General features: G+C 34.4%; 1 protein-coding gene across 13 annotated transcripts in view; it reads left to right on the forward strand.

Annotated features, from left to right (window-relative positions):
• Positions 1–16,916, forward strand: part of Stag2 (STAG2 cohesin complex component) — a 182,391-nt gene that overhangs the window by 143,370 nt on the left and 22,105 nt on the right. For all 13 annotated transcript variants that reach the window (XM_050118854.1, XM_050118856.1, XM_050118859.1 and 10 more), the window contains 10 exons: positions 382–499; positions 1,122–1,225; positions 7,059–7,151; positions 7,273–7,362; positions 8,053–8,256; positions 10,493–10,563; positions 10,772–10,859; positions 10,955–11,035; positions 13,633–13,725; positions 14,669–14,843. In XM_050118854.1, the coding sequence (XP_049974811.1) occupies positions 382–499; positions 1,122–1,225; positions 7,059–7,151; positions 7,273–7,362; positions 8,053–8,256; positions 10,493–10,563; positions 10,772–10,859; positions 10,955–11,035; positions 13,633–13,725; positions 14,669–14,843 (1,117 nt within the window). The remainder of the gene's footprint in view (positions 1–381; positions 500–1,121; positions 1,226–7,058; positions 7,152–7,272; positions 7,363–8,052; positions 8,257–10,492; positions 10,564–10,771; positions 10,860–10,954; positions 11,036–13,632; positions 13,726–14,668; positions 14,844–16,916) is intronic.

A 16,916-nucleotide genomic window follows, 5' to 3' on the forward strand; every position in this document is an offset into this window, starting at 1 on the left:
AGCATCCACGAAACTGCCTAGGCTCCCACGAAACCAATAGGTACAGTAGGATCAAAAACCCATTGCCATTGTTCTTGAGTTCTCAGTAGTCCTCATTGTCCACTATGTTCAGGGAGACCGGTTTTAACCCGGGCTTTTTCAGACCCAGGCCAGCTGGCCTTGGTGAGTTCCCGATAGAACATCCATCCCCCTTGTCTCAGTGTATGGGTGCACCCCTCGCGGTCCTGAGTTCCTTGCTTGTGCTCTCTCTCCTTCTGCTTCTGATTTGAACCTTGAGATTTGGCTTTTTAAGAACTTTGACATGGTATTTATTAACAAAGCATCTTTTGTCCTAAGTCTGGTATGCTATTTGTCTAAGGGCATGTTTTTTTTAAATTTTAGTTACATGAGCATGCAGCATACCTTGTGGATAGCATGTGGGACTGTGCTACTGAGCTACTGAAAGACTGGGAATGTATGAATAGTTTGTTGCTAGAAGATCCACTTAGTGGAGAGGAAGGTAAGGATAATTATGTTATTGTTTGTCAATACTGTTTTGGAAATTCTGTTAGTTTTTGTTAGTGTTATAACTTTGTATAATTGTTTTTATCAGTACTGGGAATCAATTTCAAGGCCTTGTACATGGTTGAATAAGCACTAACTCTAAACACATTCCCTGCCTCATATTCATATATATGAATATTGTATGATGTACAAAGATGTAATTGTTATCAAAATTTAGTACATTTAGCCAGGTATGGTGACACATGCTTGGAGGAATGAGGCAAGAGGATCATGAATTCTATTCCTGCCTGGACTATATAAGAAATTCTATGCTAACATGGGCTATATTTTGAAACAATTTCTCAATATATACTTAGAAAATATATATTAAAATTTGTGTGTGATGGTTGGATTCATACTTTCTTTTACCTATGTATATAAACAGTGAATTTACTTAGAATTCTGAAGTTTAGGAAGGTACAATTTTAACTTTTTCTGATCCTTTTCTGTGATAATAATGGGATTTTCTTTAGTACATTAGGTCAGTTCCTGTTCATAGGCAGAAGAAACTTATATAAGAGTTACAAGAGGCATATATGGAAAAGAAATAGGTTAACTCTTTCTGATTTTTTTTATAGCTCTAACAGACAGACAAGAGAGTGCTTTGATTGAAATAATGCTTTGTACTATTAGACAAGCAGCTGAATGTCATCCTCCTGTGGGAAGAGGGACAGGAAAAAGGGTATGCCAATATGTTTTTGTTATTCTAAACTTCTTTTCTCTATATTTGGTAGCTTTTTTTAATGGCCATTTTTACCACATAACAAAAAATGTTTGAAGCTCGGTTTTACTTTTCTAATTACTTTTGCATGTATACATGTGTATACATATATGTTATAAGTAAATTCTAAAGTAGTAGCAATTGGAGAAATTTGATCTTTTTTAAATGTTGATAGGTGAGATGACAGTGAATGACATTGTCTTCAAGACCAAATGAAATGTGTATATGTAGAGTACTGTATTTGTGTATTTTAGTATATTTATAGATTCATATTTTATTCTAATATGAAATTAGTAATAAAGCAGAGGTTATTAATCATGATGGTGAACCAATTCCTATTTACAGGGATCAGATTTTAATCCTTTATTTAGAAGTTCACAAATGTCTGAAAATCTATTAAATTTCAAATGTTTTATTGTAAACCACCAAAATGCATTTTTATATTATGGCATGCAAATATATGTATATCTACATGTTTTAATATTCCATGAAATAATACTGAACCAGGGTATAATGCAGTCTATTTTGTTTTCTTACTGTTTTCTTTAATTATTTAATCATCTTTTTTGCAGTGTGGTGGAAACAACCCAGAGCATTTTGCATGGGTCTGGGTTACTTCACTTAATATGATGTTTTCTAGATCATCTATTTGCCTGCAAGTTTCAAGATGTCATTTTTTTTCCTTCTGTGTAGTGTACTCCATTGTGTAAATGTTCCACATTTTTTTTATCCATTCTTCACCATTCTTCAGTCGAGGGACATTTAGGTTGTTTCCAGGTTCTATGGGTTTTAATCTTTAGTTTTATGTTTTATTTCTGTTTTTCTAATTATGAATAGCAAATTAGAATTCTGAACTGGTTACCTGTGTCTCATGACTCACAACCTGGAGTAAGTGAAAATAGTGTTTGATATCACTATTGCCTAAGTTCCAAAAGTCATGTTTCATGTTCCTAACTATCTATCTATAAGTAGATTTGAATAATTGTATTGAATAATTAAATTAAGTTTTAAATGATAAATTAATTATAAAAGTTTTTATAAATGTGTTTTTATACAACTATAGCAAATGCTTTGGCATATCCCTTGATCTACTTCAACTTTGATTATTCCCATTACTTCCCCCAGATGTTGTTGCTAATTGTTTTTTATAGTGATAGCTGTTTTGACTAGGGTGAGATAGATTCTCTATCTTGTTTTAATTTGTCTTTCTTTGATGGCCAAAGGTCCTAAACATTTTTTCATATTTATTGGCTATTTGTACTTTATAATTTGAGAACTGTCTGTTCTTAAAGTTAGCCTGTTTATTGCTCATACTTTTTTTTTTGTTTGTTTGTTTGTTTTGAGACAGGGTTTCTCTGTGGTTTTGGAGCCTGTCCTGGAACTAGCTCTTGTAGACCAGGCTGGTCTCGAACTCACAGAGATCCGCCTGCCTCTGCCTCCCAAGTGCTGGGATTAAAAGCGTGCGCCACCACCACCCGGCTGTTGCTCATACTTTTAACATAATCTCTTGAATGAGTTATGTTTTTAGATATTATTCTTCTGGTAAATGTGTAGCTAGTAAATCTTTTCTCCCATTCTTAGGTTGTCACTTCTCTCAGTTGTTCCCTTTGCATTGAAGTTTTTAATTTTATACAATTTGCTAATTCTTGAATTTATATGTTTAGCCATTGGAGTCCTGTTCAGAAAGTCCTTGCCATACCTTGAGCTCTTTTCTCTTCTTTTCCTTTAATAGCAAGAGTGTAGAAGGGAGCTGCGGGCTGTGTTCCTGCCACCCGGCTCCCGGCTGCCTGGCTAGCTTATGCCCTGAAATAATTACATGGAAACTGTATTCTTTTAAACACTGCTTGGCCCATTAGTTCTAGCCTCTTAATGGCTAATTCTCACGTCTTGCCTAACCCATATTTAGTAATCTGTGTAGCACCAGTCTTACCGGGAAAGATTCAGCATGCCTGACCTGGTGGCTTGCTTCATCGTGTCTCTCCTGCAGAGGAGAGGCATGGCGTCTGAGCTCACTTCCTCTTCCTCCCAGCATTCTGTTCTGTTTACTCCACCCACCTATGTTCTAACCTATCAGGCCAAGCAGTTTCTTTATTAATTAACCAATGACCTTCCTCTATCACAGCAGGCTTTGAGATCTGAAATTAATGGTTTTGATCCATTTTGAATTAGTTTTTGTACTGAGAGATACAGATTTAGTTTCATTCTTTTACATGTGGATATCTGCTTCTCTTGGTGCCATTTATTGAAGATGCTGTTTCTTTTCTAGGCATCTTTATAAAAAAACAGTTGATAATAGGTGTGTTTTTGTGTTATAGGTGTGTGTTTTCTCTCGAGTACTCAGTTCCACACAATTTTCTGTTTTGTTCTAATATTGTGCTGTCTTTGTAACTATGCCTCTATAGTATATCTTGAAATTAGATGTATTGATACTTCTGGAATTGTTCTCTTTGCTTAGGATTGCTTTGGCTATTAGATGTCATTTTTGCTTTCATATGAATTTTAAGTTTGTTTTCTTTACTTTCTGTGAACAATGTCATTCTAATCTTTGGAAATTAAATTGAATTTGTAGATTACTTTGGCTAGTAAAGCCATTTTCACAATGTTAATTCTGGCTATTCATGAGCATAGGAAGTATTTTCGTCTTGTGTCTTTTTCAATTCCCTCCATCCCTTCCTTTCTTGAGACAGAATCTCACTGTGTAGCCCTGCTTTTTCTGGAACTTGGTTTGTAGACTGGGGCATCCTCTAACACAATGGGATTGTCTTGCCTCTGATTCCCAATGCTAGGATTAAGCATGCCCTAATTTATTAGAATAGTAATTCATATACATTAAGGAACAATAACACATATAAAAGTACAGATCATGTCAAAAAGCCAATCATTTTCACATTGGATTTATTTCCTTCTATTGAGTTTCTTACATGCTTTCTGTGCACCATTGTCCTAGTTACACATTTTGAATCTCCTTTTTTTTCACCATTACATCTTAGAATTCTTAAAATACATCATCATCTATTTTTTTAAATCAGTGAGTGTACAATTTCTGCCATTTTACTCGAACTCATAAATATTTGTCATTGTATTATATTGTGAACAGTTATTCTGATTGCTCATTTAAATGCAGTTAAATGTTATCTTCTAAAAATTTATTCTTTATTTCATGCACATATTCAGATCAAGTCCTTTTTTGGTGAACTTCTTTTCAATGATCCCTCTTCTTTTCAATAAATTCTCCCTCTCTTTCATGTCTTTTATACTAATTTTTTGTCGATCATTTTATTCATTATCAATATGAATAGGGGGTTATTTGCCTAAGCAACTGGTTATATCACTCCGCCTTCTTTAGCAACTCTTTACCCTGTGTTGAAATAGGAGCGGCGGGGCTGCGTCCCCAACACCCCGGCCGCTTGGCTAGCTCATGCCCGAAATAACAACACACAAACTGTGTTCATTTAAGAACTGCTTGGCCCATGAACTCTAGCCCTTACAGGCTAATTCTCGCACCTGGACTAGCCCATTTCTAATGATGTGTGTAAGCACCCCAAGGTGCGCTTACCGGGAAGATTCTAGCCTCCGTCCATCATGGTGTCTCTGCTCCAGAGAGCAGAGCTGTTGAGTCTCCGGGAGCAGAGCAGAGTCTGACCTCACTTCCTCTTCCGCCCAGAATTCTATTCTGTTTACTCCTCCCATCTATGTTCTAAGCTGAGGGCCAGCCAAGCAGTTTCTTTTATTGCTCAGCCAATGAAATCAACAGATTGATATATGACACTCCCACATCAACCCTGAGCAACAACAATTAGGTTGTTGGTGAGATCATCTTTATTCTTTCAGTTTACATTTTAAAAAATCTTCTATTAGGATGGCTATGCGGTAGTGGCGTGCGCCTTTAATCTCAGCACTTGGGAGGCAGGGACAGGCGGATCTCTGTGAGTTCGAGGCTAACCTGGTCTATAAGAGCTAGTGCCAGAACAGGAGAAACCCTGTCTTGATAAACCAAAAAAAAAAAAAAATCATCTAGTAGGATTAGATTGTACCATTCGGCCCACATGCTCAGGACACAGGGCATGCATGATCTGAAGCACTACTCCAAGAAAACACTAACCGCAGTAGCCACTCAGTTTAGTGACAGCAGGCCTGGTTGGAACATAAAGTAATATTGAAAGCAATTGCTCTTTTAAACTCAATAACTTTTGTAGAATACAAAAGGGATGATAGAATAGTGTGCAGTTGGGTATTAGTTACTGAGGACAGGAATGTAAGAAAATAAGCTTTGTAAGACCAGGAATTAGTTTAATAGAAACAAAAATATACTGGAGTTGGGACAAGTAACCAGAAGAAGGGAGTTGAGAAGTTGTTTGGATAAATGAATGTTAAAGATCATTAAAATTATAAGAAAATTATGATTAAGTCTATGGAAGAGTAAGATTTATTATGCACTTAACCCTGCCAGTGTGAGAGTAATAAGCCTGTGTGTGTTGTCTAGCTGAAACCTGCTCAATGTCATAGATCCATTTGGATATATTTCAGTGGATTTCAAACAGGTTGCCCATAGGGTTTGAACTTCTACCCTGGACTCAACCTTTACCAAGGAGGGTGTCACCTCATAGTCTGAGCCTCCCTTTTCCTTTCATATTATGAGGTTACCATTGCAGTTAGAAATTTCTTCTTATCAAGACTTGAGCCACCATTGTCTACAGACTTGTGTTCTGTTTGCATTTTGCAATGGGTTTCAGTTAAAATCAGTTTCTATGGAGTGTTTACCTGCTTCTTTGGTTCCATTCTTTTCTGTTGGAGTGTGGGGTGACTTTGAACTTTGGAGACATGGTTGTTCAGTATTTTCTGCTCTCTAGCCAAATAAATAGATTACAGAGATTTGGTACCTGCTCCTTCACTTTTCAGTTTTATAGGTACATTGTAGAAGATAATGCACTTGATAATTTCTGCAGCCTTAAGCAACTTGGTTTTTTCATCTAAAAATTTATGGGTTTTCTTCCCTCCTTGCTACTGGAGCTTTCATTTCTCTCGTTTATTGGATCTAGTGGTTTACCGGAGTGGATTTTGCCATTTTCTTCTATTCATGTTCAGATCTCTCTCCTGTAATACTTTTTATGAATGTAGTGTTCATTAATTCTGTATTTCACCTAGTTTCTAAGTTTCCTGTTCACATATATCCTCCCTTGCCATTCTATAATTGTCACCTGTTTTTAAAAATTACAGGTTTAAAGTTTTCCAGATTTATGAGGGGTTTTGGAGCGTGCTACTTACTCTAATTCCACCAATTTTTTTTCTAATTGAATTTTTGTCTTTATTCTAGGAGTATTTGATTTTTTTGTGGTTGTAATTACTTATTTTACATCGCTTTCCACTAAATTTATTTACTTTTTTGGCTACAGTGTCTTGTATGAAGCCCTGGCTAGTTGGCTAGGTATTCACTAGTTAGCCAAAAATGGTCTTGAACTTATTATTTCCTCCTACCTCAGCCTACTGAGTTCTGTGTACCATTGCACCCAATGTTACCCCCCTTTAATTATGATTAAGTATTACTTTTAAGGCTGATGTTTTATATTAGGGAATTTTTGACTAGGCATGTTGACACTAATTGATAATTCCACCACTTGAAAGAAAAAAAATGAACTAAGGTCAGTGTGAACTATAGTAATGCAGGATTCTGCCTCAAAATTTTTGTATCCATCATTTAAAATATTATTATTTTATTTGTTTTAATTAAAAATTGAGGATTTAACAGTGTTATTGAGCTTTGTAAATGTTTATAGAACATTTTTGTGTTGTTTAGGTGCTAACAGCAAAGGAGAAGAAGACACAGTTGGATGACAGAACAAAAATCACGGAACTTTTTGCTGTGGCCCTTCCACAGTTATTAGCAAAAGTAAGATTACATTGATTACTTAATGTCACTCCTAAATCACATATTCTTTCAAAATGGCACAGCACATACTTACTTAGTGTTATTATAATGTTTTTAACATCATCTTTTTTTCCCCCAAAAGTACTCTGTTGATGCAGAAAAGGTGACCAATTTGCTGCAGTTACCTCAGTACTTTGATTTAGAGATATATACCACTGGACGGTTAGAAAAGGTAAGATGTTTTTTGTGTATAAAATATTAGAGGAGAAAATGCCGTTTTAATCTACACGATTATACAGCTTTCTTATATTATAGATATGTTTTTGTAGAATTTTGAGTGAACCTGTTTCTACTAGGTCTTTCTATATTTTAGACCAATTTGATTTAGAGAATGGTATAAATGGACAACTATTTTGCTTTATACCAATAACTATACTTTCTTTCTCTCATACATTGTATGACTATTTCACTGATCATTTATGGATATTTGTCATGAGTTATTAGACAGTAACAATTGCAAAGCAAATTTATCTAGTATTTATATAATACTTTTTGTATGTTCCTATAACCATTCAAGTTCTTCACAATTGTTAACAGTCTTACCAAATGTCTGTGAGACATTTTTTTCTATTGAATTTTTTAATTTTTTTATTATTTTTTTTCTATTAAAGTTGCAGAAATAAATATGGGCCAATTAGTTCATTTGTTTCCCAAACTATAAAAGTGTCTGAAAATACATGTCTTATACTTCACATTTAGTATATTTGAAAACTGCTACAGTTGGTGGTATGGTATAGTCATACTATGCCTACTGTATATTCCTTAATAGGGCTCGCACAAAATGGGCATACCTTCTACCACTAAGCTATATCCTTCTCTCTGTACCTTATTAGTTTGTAATGAAATAAATCTTATTTTGCAGCATTTGGATGCCTTATTGCGCCAGATCCGAAATATTGTAGAGAAGCACACAGATACTGATGTTTTAGAAGCATGCTCTAAAACTTACCATGCATTATGTAATGAAGAGTTCACAATCTTCAACAGAGTAGATATTTCAAGAAGTCAGCTGATAGATGAATTGGCAGATAAATTTAACCGGCTTCTTGAAGATTTTCTGCAAGAGGTATATATTATAAGTATTTTGGACCCTTCCCTTCCAGTAACTGAGTCATTCAGTATTAGTCCTGATGATAGTCTAGTGGTGTGTTGGTGAGTCTTTTTAGTTATGTGAATCATCAAACTGCTATTATTCTTCCACTAAAATATGAAAATGGCAAAGATGTGCAACTTTGCAATGATGAAGACAAAACTAGAATTTTTTTGCCTTTTGTTCTAAAGAAACTGGGTAGTCACCTGATTTTAGTTGAAACAGTGGCTATTAATGTATAGATAATAGAATTCGACTGAGGGCAAAGCCATTGTAGTCTGCATAGCCCCTTTTTAAGTTGCTACTATAGTCACTGTAGGTTTGGAGTTTCTTATGTTGTCCTTTCAAAGAGGATTATTGCATTGGTACTCAAATAGACATATATTTTTGTGTGTTTTTTCCAGATATACATACATAGGTGTTTTAATTTATTTGAATCGAGTCATAATTGTCAAATTATTTTCTTTAGCCTTTTTTGTTTATTTTGTTTTTCAAGACAATGTTTCTTTCTCTAGCCTTGACTATCCTGGAACTAGCTCTGTAGACCAGGCTGGCCTTGAACTCACAAAGTTCGCCTGCCTCTGCCTCTCAAGTGCTGTGTTAAAGGTGTATGCCAATACACCCAGCTTTTTTTATTGATACATTCTCTCGCTATGTAGAAACTGGCTTCCAACTCACAGATAGCTGCTTGCCTTTGCCTCTGGAGTGCTAAGATTAAAGGTATGCCCAGAAGACATTCACTCTTGATACTGTTCACAGAACTTAGAAATTGTGAACATTTTTATATTCAGCAACAATGGTGGATGGAGTAGCTAACAATTAAAATCCAGCACTCTAGAATCTGAGACAGAAGGATTATTTTTAATTTCAGACCTGTTCAAATTTCATAGTGTATATGTGGCCATCCAGAACTTCATTCAAAGACTCTTTGTATTCCACCAGTTTTATTAATGGCCAATCATTAAGGTGTTATTTCCTGTCTTATAAAAGTATAGCATTTTATGTATAACATTCTAGGTTTTAAGGTTTACAATTTGAGGAGTATATAAATATGTTCATATGCAATTACCACTTGTAAAGATTTTAGTTGTTCTGCTCTTGACTGAATAGACTATAGTTAAGACAAGTTAGTGTAAAATCGACAGTAGTTTGTTCTAAATTCTGTTACCTTAAAAAAAAATTAAACTATAAAATGGTTTAATTTTGAGGAACCTTGATGTCAGTACCATAAATGATAGGGTTCATACAAATTCTCCAAAATGTGAGCGATCAGGACTAGTATATTTCATAGAATTTCTCTTATTTATATGGGATTTCTTTGTTATTTTTTTCTTTTGAATACTATGTTTTTCATTTACCTAGCTTTTGCTTTTAGGTGCTGTATGATTTCTTGCTTGTCATCTAATATGTGCTTCTTTATTGGTGGTGCATCTAGTACTGGAAAACTGGAAAATTTTAAAATAGTTTTGTGTTTGTATTATATAATGGGAGAAGGGAGAACCATATTCTCTTTTTCTCTGTTTTTCATTACGTACTTTTGTTTACAGTCTTAGGTTAACTCAGTCATATTGTATTAAATTTGTCAGATAGAGGACTTGAATGATGAAGCTTATATGTAGGTTTTATTTGGTCTTCTTTTTTCTAAGGTTATATCACCATTATAATAGCCTAGGATTTTATTACTTGGTAGTTCTTTCCATGATCTGTACCAAAATTGATTGTGTGTATACGCATGTTTGGGTGCATGTGTTTGAAACAGTCTCACTATATAGACGAGACTGATCTGGAACTAAGTGATCTGCCTGCTTCTCAGTTCTGGAATTAAAGGTACCACCGTGCCCAGCTTATTTCAGTAGGTTGGTTAATCAGTCCCTCTGTCTTCCTTTTTTCTTTTCATCCCTCCCTCCCTCCCTCCCTCCCTCCCTCCCTCCCTCCCTCCCTCCCTCCCTCCCTCATCTCCCTCCCTCCCTACCTCATCTCCCTCAATCTGTCCCTCCTTCTCTCCCTCTCTTACCCCCACCTTTTCTGGTTTATTGAGATAAGGTTTCTCTGTGTAGGACTGGCTGTCCTGGAACTCACTCTGTAGATCAGGCTGGCCTGGAACTCAGAGATCCACCTGTCTCTGCCTCCAGAGTGGTGGGATTAAACGTGTGAGCCACTACCACTGGGCTTATTATTTTGGTCTTTCTTAACATATGGTTAATATTCATAGGGAGAAGAACCTGATGAAGATGATGCATATCAGGTATTATCAACGTTGAAGAGGATCACTGCTTTTCATAAGTAAGTTATATCTTTGAGTTTCTGATTTTTTTTTAAATTATAACAAATAACTTTGCATAATTTATGGATTATTATGTTTTCAAAATTTTTTTTTCTTTCTAGAAGAAATCACTTGATAGGGGCATGTTATAATATTCTGAAACAATTATGGTCAATCTTAGTTTCTCTTAAATATAGCTTAATTTGTTTTTTGTTTTGTTTTCAACAGTGCCCATGATCTTTCAAAGTGGGATTTGTTTGCTTGTAATTACAAACTCTTGAAAACCGGAATTGAAAATGGAGATATGCCTGAGCAGGTTTTTATTTATTTTTATACGTTACATACTGAACTTTGACAAGTGAAAGTTAGTGAGATAAATTTGACCTCTAATCTTCTATTTCTGTATTATAGATTGTTATTCATGCGCTGCAGTGTACTCACTATGTAATTCTTTGGCAGCTTGCTAAGATAACTGAAAGCAGTTCTACAAAGGTATGTGGTAGTCTTACTAAATATTAGTCACTATTTTCAGCAGATTTGTACTTTTAGTAAGAGCAAATTAATTCAGTGAAGTCATACTTATTTCTGACTTATATGTAGTCATTTCTAGTTTGTATATTTAATGAAAGAACATATCAAGGTATTATTTTTAATTAAAAATAATTCACATATAATGATGATATAACTTGACTTTTCACATTCTCAAAATTGCTTACCAGATATAGCAAAGTAGTTTATTTACTTCTGTATGTGGATGTTTTGTCTATACGTATGTCTGTACACCACAAGCGGGATCAGATCCCACGGAACTAAAGTTACAGATTGTTGTAAGCTTCTATGTGGGTGCTAAGAACTGAACCAGGACCTCTGGAAGAACAGCTGCTCTTTACTGCTCATTCATCATACCAGTCCTAGGCAGATACATTTTGCAAAACGTGATTGAGTGCCTTCCACCAAGAACCTTTAAATTAATTGTACAAAGTGATTGGATTATATTCACTGAAGATAATGAACCAACTTTCTTTATACTATCTTGTTCTCTGATTATGTCCTGAGATCACTTTATTGGTAGTCTTCAAGGTTTCTCAAACTCATGTTTTTTAAGGTTTTTTTATTTTTTTAGATATGTACATCAATGTGTTGCTTGCATGCATGTATAATACACATCACTTGCTTCTCTGTTGGATCCCCTAGAACTGCGGTTATAAATGGTTGTGAGAAACTGTGGGAATAGATTCATGGTCCTCTACAAGAGCAACAAGTGCTTTTAGCTACTTTGCCATCACTCTAGCCCCCAAGATCAAGTTAACAATTGAGGATAATAATATTAATTGAGGATGAATTACACTGTACATAAATATTTCCCGAAGAAGGAATTTTTCTATTTTCAGTTTTCTTCCATTTACTCTTTTATTATGTGTTTGTTTAGGGGACATTTTGAAGTTTGTTAACATCATGAAATTGAGTTTTCTCAATTATCTCATTATCTTTCAAATAAGAAATACAAGATATCATTCCATTCATTTTCCATGAATTTACCACTTTCAAATAATAAATGAGCATAAATCATAAATTTTTGCCCTAAACATTCTGAGTTGCTGTTTTTCTTAAAGTTAGCCATATCTAATTATGAAAGTTTCCCTAGACCATTAAGGATATTATCTGTTAACATACCAATTTTTAAGTTTTTCTGTTCTTTGGTTTTTGTTAACCTTTCTTTTACGTAGTGTAAAAGATAATGAATTTCCTTGTGACATTTTCATTCATGTGTATCATTGTTGTAGTTTGTTTTTGTTTCTTTTATTAAAACCATAACCAAAAGCTGCTTGTGGGAGGAAGGGGTTTATTTTATCTTATACACACAGGTCATAATTTATCATTGAAGGAAATCAGGACAGGAAGCTAAGGTAGAAACCACAGATGAATACTTCTTACTAGCTTGTTAATTTCTAGTTCTTGGCTCAATTAGCTTTTTTTTTTATACAGCTCTGGACAGCCTGCCAAAGGGTAGCACCACCCACAGTGCTGGGCTAGGCCCTCCCATTTCAATTATTAGTGAAGACAGTTCTTCACCGAAATGGCTTTATGCCATTCTGATTTGGACAGTTACCCAATTAAGTCAGGTTGACAGCCACAGCAAATTAGGACAATTGTACTTTCTAATACCCTCATTCCCAATCTCATCATCTTGTTTTCTTTCCCCACTCTATCTAGTTCCCTTCCTTTCCCCAAATATTCCTAATTTTCTTCATGACTTTGTGTGTACATGTTTGTCTGTGTGCATGTATGAGTGTTTATAGATTGTGTATTTAATCTATATTTTGTATATGAAATAGCACATAAATTTTTCTAATTCTTTTTCCTTGCATTATCTTTTCTTCACTCTTCTTTAGAACTATTCATCCCCCATCAGAATTGCAGTTAGTTGTATTTTAGCATAGATGTATGTATATCCATATATTATTATTTCAGTATAGAGTTTATAATTTTATTATAGATACCTTTGTACTGTAGTTGTTCTGTGTCACTGTTATTTTTGATACTCATAATAAATTTAGTTATACAAAGTATATGTATAAAATTATACAACTACTTAATCGAAAGCAATATATCTATAACACGTATAGATGCTGCATATAAGAGAAAACTAGATATTTGTCTTTTTGAGCCTGGCTTATTTCCTTTAACACAAGGATCTCCACTTCCTCCCATTTCCCTATAAATGATATAATACATCTTCCTTACCTATTCATCTTATCTTGGGCATCTAGGGTTCCATTGCTTAATCATGGGAATAGTGTATCAGTAAACATAGATGTGCAATTCTCTTTGTAGATGCTCACTTAAAGTCCTTTGAGTGGTACTTATACGTTGAAATTGGATAGTTTGTGCACCTTGTAGAGATTTGACAAACAAGAGAAATGATTCATCTTCCTTTGTAATAAATCATGAAGAATAAATTTAAGTTGAAACTTAAAGTAGAGCTGACATAGTTATCCATAATAATATTTATGTAAGCAGGCATTTCAAAGAAGTACTAAGTTGTTAATACAATATTTTAAAATATTCATGATAAATTGTTTTTCAAGGAGGACTTACTGCGTTTAAAGAAACAAATGAGGGTATTTTGTCAGATATGTCAGCATTACTTGACCAACGTGAATACTACTGTTAAGGAACAGGTTAGTAATTGCCACGTTTTGTTTTCTAAGCAGCTTATTTAACATAAAAAATCAGTATGTGTATATATGTTGTGCATTAAAAAACAGTTGAACTTATACATAATAAAATGAGTATAATTTAATAAGAGTTTATATTGCTTGTCTATATGCCCATGTGTATATATGACATCATATATAGCCAATTAATGTTGCTAAAAATAAAGAACATATGAAATTGTTGCTTGTATCAGTAGTCATTACTTATGAAGTAAGCTTTTCAGCTTTGTTTTTGTTTTTGAGATAGGATTTTGTTGACAGAGGTTTCTGTCCCACCCAATTCCACATCTGTTCAGTCCCAAAGAAACACACAGAGGCTTACATTAATTATAAACTGGTTGGCCTTTTAGCTCAGGATTCTTATTTTGATAACTTACAGTAGCCCATAATTTTGTCTGTGTTAGCTACATGGCTTGGTACCTTTTATCAGCAAGGCATTCTTATCTTACTTCCTCTGCATCTGGATGAAGACTTAAGGCTCAGCCTTTCCTCTTCCCAAAATTCTCCTGTTCTTGTTGCCTAGTCTCTACTTCCTACCCGGTTGCCCCGCCTTTACTTCTTGCCGGTCTACTGGCCAATCAGTGTTTATTAAAACAATATAAGCGACAGGGTACAAGACCATTGTCTGACAGCAGGTTTTCTCTATTTGTAGTCCTGACTGCCCCGGAGCTCACTCTGTACACCAGGATCTCAAACTCATAGAGATCTACCTGCCTCTGTTGCCCGATTGCTGGGATTAAAGGCATGTGCCACCACTGCTCATTCAGCTTTAAAATGTTAAGAAAACAAATAACTGAATTAATGATTTCAAATACAGAAAATTAGATTTTCCCCTAAACTAAATATATTTTTTTATTTATAACATTTGCTAAGTACCTGTATAACATTTTTCCCCCTTTCTAAACAGGCCTTCACTATTCTGTGTGATATTTTGATGATCTTCAGTCATCAGATTATGTCTGGAGGGCGTGACATGTTAGAACCATTAGTTTATACTCCTGATTCTTCATTGCAGTCTGAGTTGCTCAGCTTTATTTTGGATCATGTCTTCATTGAACAGGATGATGATAGTAATAGTGCAGGTAATGTTTTATTTATTTATTTATTGAAAAAAATTTCCGCCTCCTCCCAGCCTCCCATTCCTCCCCCCCACTTCTCTCCCTAGTGCAGGTAATGTTATTCTTGTCATTTCATTGTGTGTATGTGTTTACTAGCACTGTGAAATTCAATATGAAATTAGGTTTGCATTCTATAACATCAGTGTACCATAAAGATGATATAGTGTTGCAGATAGATATGTGCTTCTTACTAGTGCTAACTCTTATATTTCTAGTTTGAACCTCCTTAACAATTGTGAGTGAATTGATTAAAATTGATAATACCATATTCAGATAATTTGAAGAGAATAAGACATTTATGTGACTTTGTTGTATATTTATATGTTGTAGGCTTTCATATTTTTCTGATCATGGGAGTTTTGAATGTTAGAAATGATCTTTGAAACTTTTTTCTTGGGGTAATCCAGAATAATCATAATTCAATAATTAAACTGATCGGGCTTTTTTTTTTAAAGTTATCTTCGTATTTCTTATTCTCCATATTGCACTGCCAGGTCCCTTACTTGAATATGAAGTTATGGAAAACCAAATAGTATATTGTGTTAGTTATACTTTTTAAGAAACATTTAAAGGGAAATAAAACCTTTCTATTCATATATTAATTAGTACCCTTTAATAATGATGAAATTGACAAATTATGGGAAGATAATGAACTCAGGGAAAGAGCTTATAGTAACTTTTCAGAAGAGTTTAACAATGACTATACCAAAAGCAATAGAATTTAACTTACAAAGAGAAGTAACTGGATCCTTTCTTGCATTATATGGAACACACCAATAACTGGAGCTCCTGCATTCTATACTGATGCAGGAAAGGCAGGGTATAAATAAGAAAATTAAGCCCCTATCAAAGCCCTTATAATTCTGTCCAAAAGTCAGAATTATGTGCTATTCTAATCGTACTAAAGGTACCATTTTTAAACAACCTCTCAACATAGTTACCGATTCGCAAGAGTTGTTTTACATATTGAAACCGCTAAATTTGTACTAGATGATACAGAATTGACTTTATTATTTATTTAATTATAAGTTACAGTCAGGAATAGGAATCATCCCATATACATAACACACATCTGATCTTATATGGGTCTGCTAAGTCCTCTATCACAAGGTAATGTAGAAATGTGCTGAAGGCTTCAGAATTTCGTAAAAAAAAAATCATGCCAATAATAAATGTTTTAAAAAGTTTTTATGTGTCAACAAGCCAAGGAAAATATAAGGAAATGCCCTACTTGTTCTTCATACAACCAAACACCACTACCTGTAGGAAGTAAACCAAAGGGTACACACTAAGGAATGAAATCTGGCAGATGGTGTGTTCCATTTTGTAGAATTTAGTTCCTAAGTTAATGTAAAATTTTGATTTGTCTTGAGGCCCATTATTAAGCAGTGTAATGATTTGTGCTCACAAAATGAGAACATACCTAGAATACAACTGGGAAGCAAAGAGTAACCAAATCCTTCTAGTAATGTTTATCAAGTATGTCTTACCCTTTGATATTCTAGATAGTTATGAATGTGCACGTATTTGCATGACAGTGTCAGAAGTTGAATATCCCCGAACATTTATGCTTCCACTTTCTCACCTTTCACTTGCAGCTGTTGGTATAGGTATACTTCTTGCTATACATTAAACAATGATGTAGAGGTTGCTAGATGTCTTGGACAATGAAAAAAATGAGGCTGTCTTTTCACTCAGTCCAAAACATCTGAAATCAAATAGTTGAATGTATTTTTTAGGTAATGGAAGCTTGTATAACATGTGGCTATGTAGAGGAAGTTCAGCGGATTGGCAACCTTAATATGAAATGCATATGAAAGTCTCTAAAATTTTGCTGATGTTCTGTCTTAAATTGGAACTTGGTGTTAGGGTTTTCAGGTGTAACCTAGTAATGGAACATGGGTTTAGCATTCTTTATGCTCTGCTTTAAGTCATTAGCACCCAAAATAATTGAGGTAGATAATTTCCTATTGGGTGTCAGGAGGGGTTTTTCAGATATTGAGAATCTTGTCTTGAAAGGGTAGCTACATATAGACT

The sequence above is a fragment of the Alexandromys fortis genome, unplaced genomic scaffold (genome assembly GCF_014885135.2).
Source record: "Alexandromys fortis isolate MF-2015 unplaced genomic scaffold, M_Fortis_MF-2015_v1.1 scaffold_114, whole genome shotgun sequence".
NCBI lineage: Eukaryota > Metazoa > Chordata > Mammalia > Rodentia > Cricetidae > Alexandromys > Alexandromys fortis.